Source organism: Cygnus olor, chromosome Z (genome assembly GCF_009769625.2).
Source record: "Cygnus olor isolate bCygOlo1 chromosome Z, bCygOlo1.pri.v2, whole genome shotgun sequence".
Classification (NCBI taxonomy): Eukaryota; Metazoa; Chordata; class Aves; order Anseriformes; family Anatidae; genus Cygnus; species Cygnus olor.
This window is the reverse complement of record NC_049198.1, coordinates 21171581-21186844: the sequence shown is the minus strand read 5'-3', so window position 1 is coordinate 21186844 and position 15264 is coordinate 21171581. Positions and strand designations below refer to the sequence as shown.

The following is a 15264-nucleotide window of genomic DNA, read 5'->3' as shown; positions in this document are numbered from 1 at the left end:
TAGAGAAAAAGAGAGAAATACCAACACGAGAAAACTGGGCCAGGCAATTGAAGGTACTTTCCTGTTCAAAAGGTAGAGAGGACCAAAAGAATAACTCTTACCTCGCCATCTATAATCCCTTTGAATACTGATGGCAGAAGGGGCTGAAACATTTGAGGACCCAAAACAGGATTTACTTTCAGGACGTTTTCCACAACCTTAAGAACAAAATTAAATTAGATAATAAATACATTTAAAAATCATAACTGAAACTTTAAAACTACATATACCGATCTATAAATAAAACTCTGGTAAGATGTTTACCATTAACAAAACCCAGGACTGCTGAAAGTACGTTCTAGTTAAGTGCTCTGCAAACCTGACCTGCTTTCATTCTCACATGGAAAACTGACATGAGAAGCCAAACCAAGGGTCCCATCTAGACAAGCACCTCCTCATCAGCCTCATTCTGATCCTGGCAAAGCTAGCAAGGCTGGGCTCCAGGAAAAGCAGCTTGATGAGGTATGCTGGAAGGGAGGAGTCCCAGCAGTTTAAGGCCTATTACTGTACCTTTGTTCAGTCACTTTTTTGGGGGAGGGAAGGGGGAACCATTGATTAGACCCTACCATCACTTTGCATGTTGTAAGTAACTGCAAGTGATCTCGTATAGGCTATTCTAAGTACCTGGCTCTGGCTCCCAGTTTTTACATTCTTAACTCATTGTTTCTCAGCTCTCTCTTTTCCCATGAGATGTTCCCTGAAGTAATTTTTTTCCTGCACTCTTTGGGCTTTCTCCTCCCAAGCTGCTTGTGCTCTCCCAGTGCAGAGATGTGTGGTTTCTGTCCTTACTATCCATGCACACGTGTATAAAAAAGGAAGAATGGGGCAACAACACAAAAGGTTTCCTTTTTCCACACCCTTTCAGTTTAGGGGAACTTCCACACAGAAATTCTTGTCTAGTCTCCCCTGAATCTGCGTACATGTAAAAATCCTGATGCTTGAAGAAACACCATTTTATTTTCCCTCTCCTTTAATTTTTTTTTTTTTTTAATCTTGTTCCTACTAGCTTAATTTAGTGGTCCCCATTTCCCATTTCTTGCCTTGAACAAGATGTTTTTTCAATGCCTCTCGATTTTGTAGACTTTTAACATACTGTTGTATGTGGGGCCAACAAAACCTTTCCCCCTACTCATCTCTCCTGGGGACTTGAAGATTTGGCTGAATCATTTGTTCCTCGTACAGAATCTTTTCAAACCTTTGATAGTCTTACTTGCTTTTACCTGAGCTTTTTTTGAGTTCTGCTTAAACCTTTTCAAGATTAAGACAACAGAGCTTTACATAGTGTGATACCTAAGCAAATCATTGATCTTTCCAGGAGCACAAAAAACATTGTTTTGTCCCCTATTCCTCCCAATACCTCCTAGGGTTTTTGTTTGTTCATTTGTTTTCTTTTTGACTGCTATTTCATTAATGGTTCTGTGGAGATAAAAAGATCATTGGGTCCTGAGCAGTAATGACTAACTCAGAGCTGACTCCTTTAGGTAAGACAAGAGTGTTTTTTCCCCAGATGCGTAGTTGCAAGTAGCAAATTTCTGCTACTTAAGTGTTCATTCCAAGATCTTACTTAAAATTGATAAAAACCACGTCATTTATTTTCAACAAATTATGAATTTAGAAAAAAAAGAAAAAAACTCTTAGAAAAAGGAGAAGACATCAATAACAGTAAAAATCACTGCCTTTAATATAGCCTTTTTCAACTTCCCTTTATCCTGTCCTGTAATCTTAGGGAGGAAAAAATAATCCCATCTAGGCAATAGGAATGATGGCTACCGCAGGCAATTAAATGCTGGAAAGACACCTGAATTCCTGAAAATGTAAAATCTACTTCATGTAATTTAATCATCAAATTGTAGCACTGAAAGCATATCAGTTATTAATGATAGCTCTCTTCCATGCACACTGAAACAATATAGCTGGACAATTATTTTTTTTTTAAAGTATTCCCGTGTTAAGTAATACAAAATACAGCATAAAAAAAATTCGTTAGATCAAAATTACATTCTCAAGGTTGCCCATTCTTCCTCTTAAGATTGGTTTAGAAAGAGTTATGCTGTATAAAGATATATTTAAAACTAAAAAAAACTTATAATTAAATGTTAATAAAACAGCAGTAGACATGCCTATGTTGATAATATTAATATGTAAAAGAAAGTCAGAAAATCAAGGTAAAAATGCCTATCAATTCCTATGGTGCATAAATAGAATTTTGATTACTTCACAGTCGTAAGTTATATTTATAAAAATGTGAAATTTCTATGTTTATTTCTATATAGTTAAGCAATTATCTCAAGTATAAACACTAAAATGAAGTTCTAAAGAAATACATATTAGATTCAAGAAGAGCAGACATTTTGTTAAGGCAGTCAGTCTAACTGCTTGTAAAAACTGGAAAAGTAGCATAAAAGCAAGTATGAAGGTATTTAACTGATAACATTTTGAAATAAAAATCATTTCTCACACCAAAGAATTCGCAGGAATTGGTATCACGCCTAAATCTGAAATAATCAAGGCCTGACTGCATTGCAGTCACAGAAGCCAGGTAAAACAATCTGTACTTAATTAGCTGTAGCATATGTATTTCTAAACTACATTTGCAAATGCTTTTGTGTGTTCAGCTACAGTCCATAGATTCAGATTACATTCTGTCAATCTGGTAGTATGTCAGTATTGCCCAGTTTAAAGTGCAGAATAATTCTGGCTAAGCACGCATCTTTAAACATGATTTCACTTCTAAAATATTCCTGTAGTGTTCATCCTGAACTTCAGCAATGCTAATGATAATTTTTTATTGGCAAGCAGTTACAACAAATCATTTTGTCAATTCTGTACTATTTACAGTGTCCCCCACTATTTATGCATTTTATTGCTTCTAGCACTGTTTATTCTCTTCTTGATATTTAAGTAGCAGAAGTAGCTACTAAATCTGGTGACAGAGACTTCACAACTCTCATTGATTTTCAAAATAACATTGATGCATGTTTTTTCCTTAAATACATGGATTTTTTTTTATGGTTTGTTTAACACAATGATTACTTAAACCACTACACTCTAGCTACACAACCCATGAAATTTAGTTAATATTTTGTCAAACCAATAAGCCCTAGAGGCCTACGGACAAATTAATAATTCTTAGATCTAACACATGCTTAAGTATCTAGCAATATTAAAAATCGCAATATATATACAACAAAATTAGGTCATTTACTACGTTAAGCAAGTCAACTATAAAATATTTCTAGTTAACTCATTTCTAAGTGATTTCCTTCAACTTCTTATCTACTTATTCATGACAATTACTGCTTGACTGACTCAGACAGCCAAAGAGAAAAAGTAAAAATAGTGAAAACTCGAAGTATGTCAAAATTCAATATACACAGACCTCGTACTTTAAAGGAATTTCTCTTTAATAAATATAATAATGATTAAATACTTGCACTCAAGAGTTATGGCTTTTTTTCATGAGCTATGTAACAGTAAATTTAATGATTTGAGAAATTAAGCAGGAACTGTGTTTCGGCTCCTCCCTTTTAGTGGATGGCCAACAGCTTCGTTTAAATAGATGCTTGCTCTTGGAGACTAAGCTCAAGAGTCAAAACTTGCTAATGCATGCAGGATTACTTCAGGAAGTCTGCAACTGGATATGACATTTAAATTAATGTTTTTAAAGACAAAAAGCACAGAAGAAAAAAATGGTTGAGATTATAATCTTGCATTTCCTGGACAATACCTCCTCCCCCCAAAGAGATTATGTTAATATTACTTATTTATAGTGAATTTTGATGCCACACACTGGCAAGTTTGATAAAGGAGGCCACCAGCCTTCCCATAAAATCTTGTCAAGGTAATTTAGTAGATATAGTTGGTCAATTTTGGATTATGGAGTAGAAAATAAGAAAAAGATGGATGCTAAATAAGATTGGAAAGATTCCTGCAGGAAAGATACATAAATGTACGCTACATGTCTAAAAGTATATTACTATAACAGCTTGATTACATACAAGACTTGGACAGGCTTCAGTTTTCAAATTTAAGAGAAAAAGTTGCTACAGGCAGCAATAAACCATATGTGTAATCTTTCCTTGCTTCCACTAGAGTTGAAATGCAGTTGTAACACTAACCTTGCAGGTCCTTAAAAAACACTGGTGTTGAGTTATGCATAGAAATAATGATAGGATGAAACAGCAAGAGCAGCACATAATTGAAAAGACTCAGACATTACTCCCTAAGAAGGAAAAACTTTTTCCTGCAGAGAAAACAAGTACTATGTACCACTAAGGTAAAACATGTATTAAGGGGCTCTAATTTGCATACCAAGTGATACTGGGGACAATTCAGATTGCTAATTCTGTTGGAAGTATTGGGAATTTGCTATGCGTAGTGCATCCAACCTGTTTTTCAGTTGCATGTGGACCCAAGTAAAAGGTCCAGCACAGAAGGATTGTTAATAAATGCATTTTACTAGATAAAGACTTTACCATTTAATTAACGGCACTGATTTCAACAAGCTGCTTATGAAACTCTGTGGATACTTAGAGGCTAGCAGCCAAAAACAGTGCTGCTGAAATCCCAACAAAAGAGGCTCCTTCCTGTAGATGAAAGAGTCTGTCGCACTCCTCTGAAATAATACAGTTGTTTAGTTCTTGTTTAAAATCTGGAACCAATTTGTTAACCTGACAACAAGGAGAACAAAGTCCACCTGAGGGAAAAAAGAGTCAAAAATGCCTTTCCTTTCTCATCTATACATGTAAGTGACTTATGACACTTTGCTCAGGAGAACGAGGTACACATTTACCAGCCTAATACAACACCTAGAGAAGTACAAGGCCATCCAAGACTCAAATTGGTAATCGAATGAAAAGACCGAGGAGATGTATAGATATTGTCATCATTAAAACACAGTGTGGTATGTTCACCAATGATACTGATGTGCAAACCACCAAGAGCAACAGAAGTATCTTTTAATTATTGGTAAACCTATTTTCGAGCTAACAGAACAAACAGAGGTTTTAAACTGATACAATGTTTCCAAAAAGTCTCTCTTGGCAATGTTCAAACTCCCAAGAAAAACTCATTACTTGCCAATGCTACCAGACAAGTTCGGTTTTCTTAATAAAGTGATGTTGTTCAAAAACTTGTTGAATAGAACTTTTATCACATAGGGGAAGAGTTTTCTTTATTGCAGGATTACTTTATAGACTAAAACTATCTAAAGTAAATTGTTGTAAGCAATAACTTTATTGCTCTTGAATCTAAATGAAGCAGTAGTTAAAATATTAAGAATGAGTTTTTGAAGTCCTGTATCTCAGAAGAATTTTCAAAGTGACCACAAGAGTCAGAACTTCTTGACAAGAGGATTAACATTTGTTTGATACAACCTCCTCCAGAAGAGAAAAAGGTATTCATTTACCTAACACATTTGACAGTTATGAGTTATTGTAAGACAGATGGATCTAAGTTCTCATGCTCCGTAATCCTCTCATTGTCCTTAGACACTAACCACTGCTACTGACAGAATAATTTAGCAACCATTTCAACTGTCTTAAGATGTGCATTAAGACAGTCGTCATACACACACACAGAAAACCCATTTAAGCCACTTTTGATTGCTTTAGATTTCCTCTCCTTCTTCTTTTATACACTACTCAGAGTAATTCTGTTACTACCAAAATACTAATTTTGTTCATTAGGTCTCTCCCCTTTATTTTCTTTTTGTGTGTGTGTGCGCGCCTTATTTCTACGGATTTGTTTACGGTATCACTTATCTTTGGATAAAAACAGCAGAAAAAAACACATTGTTTAATCTCTCAGATAATTAGAAAATCAAGTCGCATCAAGCCTCAGCAATCTTGTAATAAATTGTCTTATCAGTCCAAATTAAGATTCTTCAACCGTATGCTTTTATTTACTGCTCTGATGCCTATTTTCAACCCAGCCAAAGCTGTTCGTAACACAGTATTTCAGAACACTCCCTCATTTGTTTCTAATATTTATCTTTTTTTTTGTTGTTGCTCAACACATCAGTATGATACCTGAGAAAACTTTTTTTAGAATACAAATATTTACATTGATATTTCAGTTACCCCTTTGGAATCAGATAGGCATACTAGGAAGGTGTTCAAATTACAGTGGACAAACTGTGGCTAATGCAAGGTCACACTGGAGCCAAGTGGATAAATATGCCATATTACTAATGTTATTTCATTTTAAGGTTCAGATTAAAAGCTGCTATATCATGTATTTGCCCAACAACAGACCAATAATACCATCAATGGATAGGTATTAACATTTTAAGCTACAGAGCTAGAGTCCTTATGCTCCCCGCAGCAGGAATTATAAATGGAGGAGGACTATTAACTCCTGTTGTTTCCCTGTCCACAGATTCTTTCTGCAAGTAGTTGTGCAACCCAAAGAGATAGGTGAGATTTTAATTTTTGCCTCTGTTGTGTTTATAATGAACTGGACTTCATAAGCAACACAAAGCTCCTAGTAAGTACTTCCACTGAAAATGTAAGTAGTAATAAACTACAGTTACTAGTCTGTATAGTATACCATTCTGTATTACTACTAAAGTTCTTATTCTAACTTTATTTCCTCTTGAAGCTCTTCAAAAGGAATATTTGGAGGGTCAGATTTAACATTTTAAATGCTTATGAATTTCATAAGATCTCTTGCATAATACCATTTGAAGTTTGTGTGGAAATAGTGGTGTTTTTTTTTAATGATTTAAAAAACATCTAGCAATTCCATCTAAGCAGCTGTTGCTATTACAAAGTAACTTATGACAAAAGCAAAAATAGGTTGAACATCATGTCACAGTACAAACATAAGTGCGCTACACAAAGCAATGTGATAAAGAGTACGTACATGATAAAGAATATGTATATTCAGTATTTAGTAAATACTGGCCCAAGAGCTATTAAATTCTAGCAATTGTACAGAAATGGAGGAAAAAGTAAATTTTGAAGCTTTGTGCTTATTTAATAATAAAATCACGAAGATTTTTTATAATGAATGTATATATGTAGACTCATCACTTCAGCCTTATCTTGCCAGTTACAAAACTTTAACTCTGATTATTATTCTTATTGGTATTGAATACTGAGAAGTAAAATTAATTTATGACCGAAGGGATCAATTACGATTCACAGGGTACAGATGAATCTCAGATTTGGATTGTTAGATATGGCAATTAGGTAGTTATCTATCTTTACATATAATGATTAGAAGCACTCAAAATGAACCTACATTATTGATGTGTGCTGAATGATTTTGAAAATTTTTAGGGTTGAATCATTTCTTTATGTTGCATTTTGAACCAAATAATGGAAAATATTTTTTTTTAATTCTGAATCAAGCTGAAAAAACAAATACGACAACTTTTAAAACTTATTAACCATTTTAATTTTGCCTTCTTATTTGTAATTACAAGTGCGGGTACTTTTCATGCTGTCTTCTCCATTTTTTAATTCAACTAGAATTGAATAGCTTTGATAAATTTTCTTCATCTTCCCTGAGTCACCAATATTCACAGATTAAATCAAGTTACCTTAATCATAAAACATAATCTTTGTTTTGCAACTCAATGTCCTCAAGGTTTTCTAAGGATAACATCATCTTTGCCATACAGTGATTGGTCATCTGCTTGTTTAAATGTGCTGCCACCATGCTGCAAAATAAACTGCTTTCATGAGGGTGCAAGCCCTCACTAACCTTCTTTCTGTAACAATCTATGCGAAGTGGAGATCTCAGACTCTTAATCTAAATCAATCCGTAAAAAGATTATTTTACTCAAACTTAAATGTATTTAGAAACATCTTGAAATCACATGACTTAAAGCATTGCAGAGATGGTACAGGAACAGCAAGCGCATCAACTAATTATCATAGAATCATCTTTTACAGCGCTCTGTATGGGACAATACTAGCCTTCTCTTGGTAAAATATATATATTTTTGAAAATACATGTGTGCATGTATACACGCTCCCAATACGTACGCTTTAAATATGTAGTTTAAAACATCTCTGACTCCAGTAATAAGATGTGCTAAATCAGCTGTTTTTTTCTACATGTTCTATATTCATACTTGAAAATGTTATTTAAACTTGACAGAACTAGCAAGTAAGAATACGGATGTCTGGAGCTGAATATTAACATTATTTTCATTGTACTCTACCTTTAAAGCTTGAACTTGACCTTCAGTAGTGATGTCCTTTAAGAGTTCACAAAATGATCGACACAAGTCAACAGCATACATCTGAAATTAAATAACAGAAGCACAGAATGTCAGGGATTGGAAGGGACTTCTGAAGATCATCAATCCAATCCCCCTGCCGGAGCAGGAACACCTAGATCACATCACACAGGAACGCATCCAGGCAGGTTTTGAGTATCTCCAGAGAAGGAGACTCCACAGCCCCCCTGGGCAGCCTGTTCCAGTGCTCTGTCACCCTCACCATGAGAAAGTATCATCTCATATTTAAGTGGAACCTCCTATGTTCCAGCTTGCACTAAGCTTTATATGTTTACGTATATATTTCAAAACAATTAGTGATATTTTTAACAGAGAAGATTTTAAATCATGACATAATATCACTAGTTCATTTATTTCTTGATAGAACTTATCATAATTTTAATCTGGCAGGAGAATCAATAGAGCAATGATTACTGCCCTGCATAGGACCTTTTCAGGTAGGAAACTACTAAACTGACCAACGTTATTTCTAAATCTTTCAGAAATCTGATTTTATTGAGTGTTCACCATGTGCCATAAAAACCATAATTCTATGATTCTAGGATTTTAACATTCTTATATACACAAAAATGACCAAGAGTATAAATGTTAATGTGCCCAGTGCTTCCCAACACGTGTTAAGAAAAGAAAAACAATAACTTGCCAGTAGGGAATTAAGGTGCTTAGTAAGGAACATGAGGTTTTATATCATGGTAATGTACCTGCAAAAATTCAGTCGATGATAAGAAAATATAAGCATTGATGATCTTAAAGCAATTTTTGAGGTTTTCTGAACTCAGCTCTGGAAAAAAAAATAAAAAAATAAACACGCAATTCAGAAACTCATAACCAAATTGAAATAGAACCAAAACAATCCACTTCTAAAACTGGTTTTTGTCATACAGCCCTAAAGTGCCAAAGGCCTACAAATAGGAAAAAAAAAAGGTTGTTAGATTCGGTACCATTCAGTACCATTCACATTCTGTTTCCCTGCTAGGCTACCAGCAGGGTTCACGTTCAGCTAACGTGTTCTCATATGGAAGCACAAGAAATCTTATGAACCCAAAAGCCAATTCTAATCAAACAAATAAAATAAAGTTTTGGATGTAATAGTGCACTAAGAAGCTACTGAAGACAGAATAAACGAAACATATATTTGAGAGTCCTGCAATTTCTGATACATTATCTCTTTCCTATTTGATTCACTAATTGTTGGATAGAATGAGTGAAAGAAAGATTTCAAGTCTGCTTGTCTGACCCACGAGCCACATCAAATGGCAGTTAGCTTCTAGACTGAAACAAGCTGAGCTGTAGGCCATACCATGAGTACTTCAGTAAGGAAAGCACATAGATCTAATAGATGGTGTACAGCTGCATTTTGAAGAAAGAGGTAAAAAGGCACATTGTCAGGGAGCGCCTAATACACAGATTAAGAATAATCCTTATCAGATTAAACAAACACCAGGACCTGGCCGAGATCTGATATGTGTTCCATTGCTTAAATGCATGCAGTCTGTATGAAAGTGGGGCTTACACCTAGTGATGCTTATAAAGGAAAAACTTCTACAGATAATTTTCCAGGACAGAAACTATGGCTGGTTTTCTATTATAGTATCTGAAAACTTCTAGCGAGTTTGAACAGTTCCTTCTTTCCCTTCTGATTATAAAGATCATTAAAGTTTCTGTTATTTGACATAGCCCTTTGAGAGCTTTGAATGCGTGATTACTTTAGTATCTCAGTGATTGTACAGGTCATGCCTTATTATCACTCATTTTAAGTATTTAAATATCTTGACTTGAAAAGAGATGGACTTTCAAGTCATCCATCCAACGACCTCATCAAAAGATTCTAATATATTAGCTTTATTAGCACATTTTGTAGTCCCCCTCTATTCCACTCATGAAACCCCACCTGGAGTACTGCGTTACGCTCTGGGGCTCCAGGCATAAGAAAAACATGGATCTGTTGGAGTGAGTCCAGAGAAGGGCCATAAAGATTATCAGATGGCTGGAGCATCTCTCCTACAAAAAAAGGCTAAGAAATTTGGGGCTGTTCAGCCTAGAGAACAGAAGGCTCCGGGGAGACCTTCCAGTACTCAAAGAATGTTGGGGATGTACTTCCAGTACTCAAAGAGGGCCTGCAAGAATGTTGGAGATGGACTCTGTCAGGGAGTGTAGCAACAGAACAAGGAATAACGGCTTTAAACTAAAGGACAGCAAATTTAGATTAGACATTCAGAAGAAAGTCTTTATTATGAAGGTGGTGAGGCACTGGAAGAGGTTGCCCAGAGAAGCTGTGGATGCCTCATCCCTGGAAGTGTTCAAGGCCAGGCTGGTTGGGGCTTTGAGCAACCCTGTCTAGTAGGGGGAGTGGGTAGCCACCCCCCCCATCCTCCCCCCCCCCCATGGCAGGGGAGCTGGAACCAGGTCATCATCAACCTTCCCTCCAACTCAAACCTGTTCTATGATATTACTAATATTGCACTTTTTTTTCTGAAGTTCTTGCATTCTCCTTAGAAGCCTGAAGAATTTTTCTTACTGCGTAAAACCATACATTAAGTTTCAGATAATGATGCAGTAGACAAATAAATAAATGGTCACCTAAACATGAAATACTACTCAGCTTTTGATAGCTGATAGAAAGATAATAAAAATCAAGTAGTAAAATTATAAGAAATAAATTATTTCTCGCCAGAAGAAAGAAAACAGGTAAGACATAAGTAACTACAAAATTTCAATTGCTCATTTGTGCATAAAGATCAGTGTTTACTAAAAGCATTTTTCACGTTAAACCTGATGCTTCTCAAAGCAGGTATGTCTTGACTCTGACTTACCCCAACCTGAAACTGTATCAGATTTAGCTGTAATTTTAAGCAGTCTTGCTGCAGAATTGCATTCATCCACAGAGAACATATTCCTCCATTCCACATTATTCACTCTGCTGCACAAAGAGACGGATGGAAGAACCTCTGCAACCCCTCTGTAGGGCAATTATATTCCTTCAGAATTTAAACATTAACAGTGCCAAAATGAAAATTAAATACTACAATTATGCTGTGATTTATTATTGTACATCAGTGATAGTACTATGCTGTCTGAAGGAAGGTCAGCTATGCAAGTGAAATTACTCTTATCAAATGTAATATTCTATTCCTATATCTTTAAGATTTAACGACAGCACTGATAATACTTTAAGAAGCAAATCTAATTGATTTGTACCACTCGCATCCAGTTCCAACAGCATTAGTATCCTGAAATGGATATGAAAAGCTCTTTCAAATTTATCTGAAAAGGAAAAACTATATATTACATTTGGACTAGTTAAAAATCAAAAACTTTTTTTTATTTTTTTCCCTTGAAGTTGACTGTTAAAAGAGATGTTTGACATATACCTGTGTTGATATATGCCACAAGCCTATGACATGGCCATGAAAAAGAGATGCTCAAATGACGAAAAAAGTAGTAGGAATGTATAGGACACAAAAAAAAAATCTAACTAAATCCTAAACTAATTTTTATGTATCCAGCACTGGAACAGCTTCCCAACAGACACATGAATATGCGTGTCAAAAATTCTCCCAAAAGATCCAGGAGAAGCAAGGGTGAACAATTGCTTCTTTATGCTGTAAATTTAAGTTAGGAATTGAAGTCAAAGGACCCTGAAGGTACTGTTATCAGTAAAGATGATCATCTTCAGCAGAGAAAGCATAAGAGGAAGTAGCAGGGGTGTCTTCAAAGTTCAGGTTTGCCAGGTGCTACTGATGGGCCAGGAAGTAATCGTAGACAAATCTTGGTAAGCATCATGAGAGCATTTCATAAGAATTGTGCAACAGGTGACATTCTTTTGCAATCATCTAGACATGAATTCATCAACAGGAAACAAAGCACAGCAACATGTTCCAGTTAAGTGATATTCATAGCACACTTCAAAACTACCTGACAATTTGTTCACAATGTATTTCATTCAATTTTATACCACTTCGCTAAAGAATATGGTGTACAGTCACAACCACGTAAGCACAGGACCTCATCACAAAAGCAGTTAGTGCAAAGCAAAAGCTACAACACAGTAAAAAGCCAATAAACTCAACAAGATACAATCCAAGACTGTCAGCCTGTTTTCTATGCCTTCTAAAACACACGCTTACATACAAATGGTTATCAATGCTTTTTTCTACAATACCTTTGGGTGAGAGTTATCAAAGCTGCACTATTACATTTACAGTTCAATTCCCATAGTAGTTTGTCACCTATACATACATGAATACAGTACCTCTGTGAGAGGTAACATTAACACAAGTCTTAAAAATCATTATCTGGCAGTGAAGAAGATGAAATAAGAAGACAAAATGCGTACAGAACTTCTCTTCTCCAGCAGAAAGGCTTCCTGGCATAACTACTTTCTCCTCCTCAGTGGGACAGAGTATGCTGCCTCTCTCTGATGTCCAAAAATCTCATCTAAGAACTTCTTTCCTCCTTTCCTTCCAGCTCTTCTAGTTCAACCATCTTGACCTCTAATAGCACACTTTTTCAGAAGGACACAGTCACTGACGGAGTAGTTAGTTAATCACAGCAGAAAAACAATTGTATTACTTGTGTATTAGAGTAATTCCATTCAGTAAGAATAAATTCAGAAACTGAAGGTCAGAAGGTTCATATTCCTTATACTGTATTTCCAACAAAATAATTTTGTGGAGTGCCTTGAAGCTAATTCCCCGCCAGCTCCAAAAGACATATGCAAAGCAATCATCTACTTACGACCTCCCCTTCACCAGAATGGTTTCTGCTTTCTGGAAAACATACGCTATTTTGGACTATAGAAATCAAAATTTTTGACTGAAAAGACACTCAGAAAACAAAAGTTTATCAGAAAAATGATCAAGAAGTAAACTAGTAACTCAAGGCTATACAAGGAAATTGGTTTATGATTATATATTGCAAGGGCAATTGTATTTTCATTACTCAACTCCATCTCTGATGTAGAAAAAAAATGACAGAAGCACATTTGAAGCCTCACCTCCAGTAAAATCTGCCTAGCTTAACTGTAATATTTATGCTGTCAGCATCATACAATAACTGTCTTTAATAAGAATAAGGAACGTTCCTTTGAGGAATGTACATTTTTTCCAAAGGAGTGTCTCACTCTTCTCCAGGATTCATTAAAAAAAACAAAATCAAATTGTTACAAGCATAGAAGATAGACCTCATTCTCTAGGGCCTCATGAAGAAGGAGGGGCTTGTGGGGAACGTGAAGCTCAAAGGCAGCCTTGTCTGCAGCAGTCACCTCCAAGCTCAAGAACGATGCATTCCAACACAGGGGATGTGAAGCAAAAACACCAGGAGGTCTGCATGGATGAAGGAGCTCCTGGCCAAACTCAAACACAAAAAGGAAACCTACAGATGGTAGAAGCAAGGATGGGTAACCTGGGACAAATACAGGGATGTTGTCTGAGCAGCCAGGGGTCAAGTTAGGACAGCTAGGTAGAACTGAATATGGCCAGGGATGTCAAGGGCAACAAGAAGGACTTCTACAAGTACATCACTGATAAAAGGAAGGCTAGGGAAAACATGGGTGCTCTCAAGAAGGAAACAGGAGACCTGGTTACACATGAAATGAGGAAGGCTGAGGTACTCAATGACTTTTTTGCCTCAATCTGCACCAGGAAGTGCTCTAGGCACAACACCCGAGTCGCAGAAGGCAAAGGCAGGGACTGGGGAAATGAAGGACCGCCTACTGTAGGAGAGGATCAGGCCTGAGACCATGTAAGGAAGCTGAAAGTACACAAGTGCACAGGACCTGATGAGATGTATTCAAGGAGCCTAAAGGAACTGGTGGATGAAGTTGCTAAGCCACTGTCAATCATGTTTGAGAACTCGTGGCAGTCTGGTGAAGTTTCCACTGATTGGAAGAGGGGAAACATAACATTTTTTTTTTTTTTTTATGGGAAAAAAGTCAACCTGGGGAACTAGAGGCCAGTCAGTCTCACCTCTGTTCCAGGCAACATCATGGAACACATCCCCCTGCAAACTGCGCTAAGGCACATGGAAAATAAGGAGGTGACTGGTGACAGCCACCATAGCTTCACTAAAGGCACATATGCCTGATACATTTGCTGGCCTTCTACAAGGGGGTTACAGCTTTGGTAGACAGGGAAGAGCAACTGACATCCTCTGCCTGGACTTGTGCAAAGCATTTGACGGTGTTCCACACAACATCCTTTTCTCTAAATTGGAGACATGGATTTGGCAGATGGACCACTCCAATAAGCAACTGGCTCAGTGGCTGCATTCAGAGTTGCAGTGAATGGCTCAATGTCCAAATAGAGACCACTGACAAGCAGTGTTCCTCTGTGGTCAGTATTGGGACTGGCTCTACTTAACATCTTTGTCAGCAACATTGACAGTGGGATTGAGCACACCCTCACCAAGTTTGCTGACAATACCGAGCTGTGCGGTCACCATGTTGGAAGAAACAGATGCCATCCAGAGGGACCTTGACAAACTTGAGAAGTAGCTCTCTGCGAATCTCACGCAGTTCGGCAACACCAAGTGCAAGGTCCTGCACACGGGTCAGGGAAATTCCAAGCACGAGTACAGGCTGGACAGAGAATGGATTGACAGCAGTCCTGAGGAGAAGGACCTGGGGGTTCTAGTTGATGAGAAACTCAACATGAGCCAGCAATGTCTTCTTGCAACCCAGAATGCCAGCTGCTATCTGGTTCTATGATTTAGTAATACATCCACATTTTGTCTGCAGAGTGCGCCACGGTTTCCATTCATACCTATCACCACCATGGAATTTGCTTGAAAACTAGGCAGAATAGGGTGGGCAGAAAACAGAAGCAGCAAACGTAGGGAAAGCACAAACACAGGCCATTTCTGAACTTAACACAAGTGGAGTGGCAGCATGATACAACCATGAAAATCATGACCACTTGTATATTGTGAGTTTCCCATAGCAGACTACCTGCTACTAACACAGAACAAGGAAGAGA

At 36.8% G+C, this 15264-nt stretch overlaps 1 protein-coding gene across 10 annotated transcripts in view; it reads right to left on the bottom strand.

Annotated features, from left to right (window-relative positions):
- The window catches only part of IPO11 (importin 11), a 104094-nt gene that overhangs the window by 37060 nt on the left and 51770 nt on the right, over positions 1–15264 (bottom strand). For all 10 annotated transcript variants that reach the window (XM_040542334.1, XM_040542325.1, XM_040542332.1 and 7 more), the window contains 3 exons: positions 8992–9071; positions 8213–8293; positions 102–197 (listed from right to left, as the gene is read on the bottom strand). In XM_040542334.1, coding sequence (XP_040398268.1) covers positions 102–197; positions 8213–8293; positions 8992–9071 — 257 coding nt within the window. The remainder of the gene's footprint in view (positions 1–101; positions 198–8212; positions 8294–8991; positions 9072–15264) is intronic.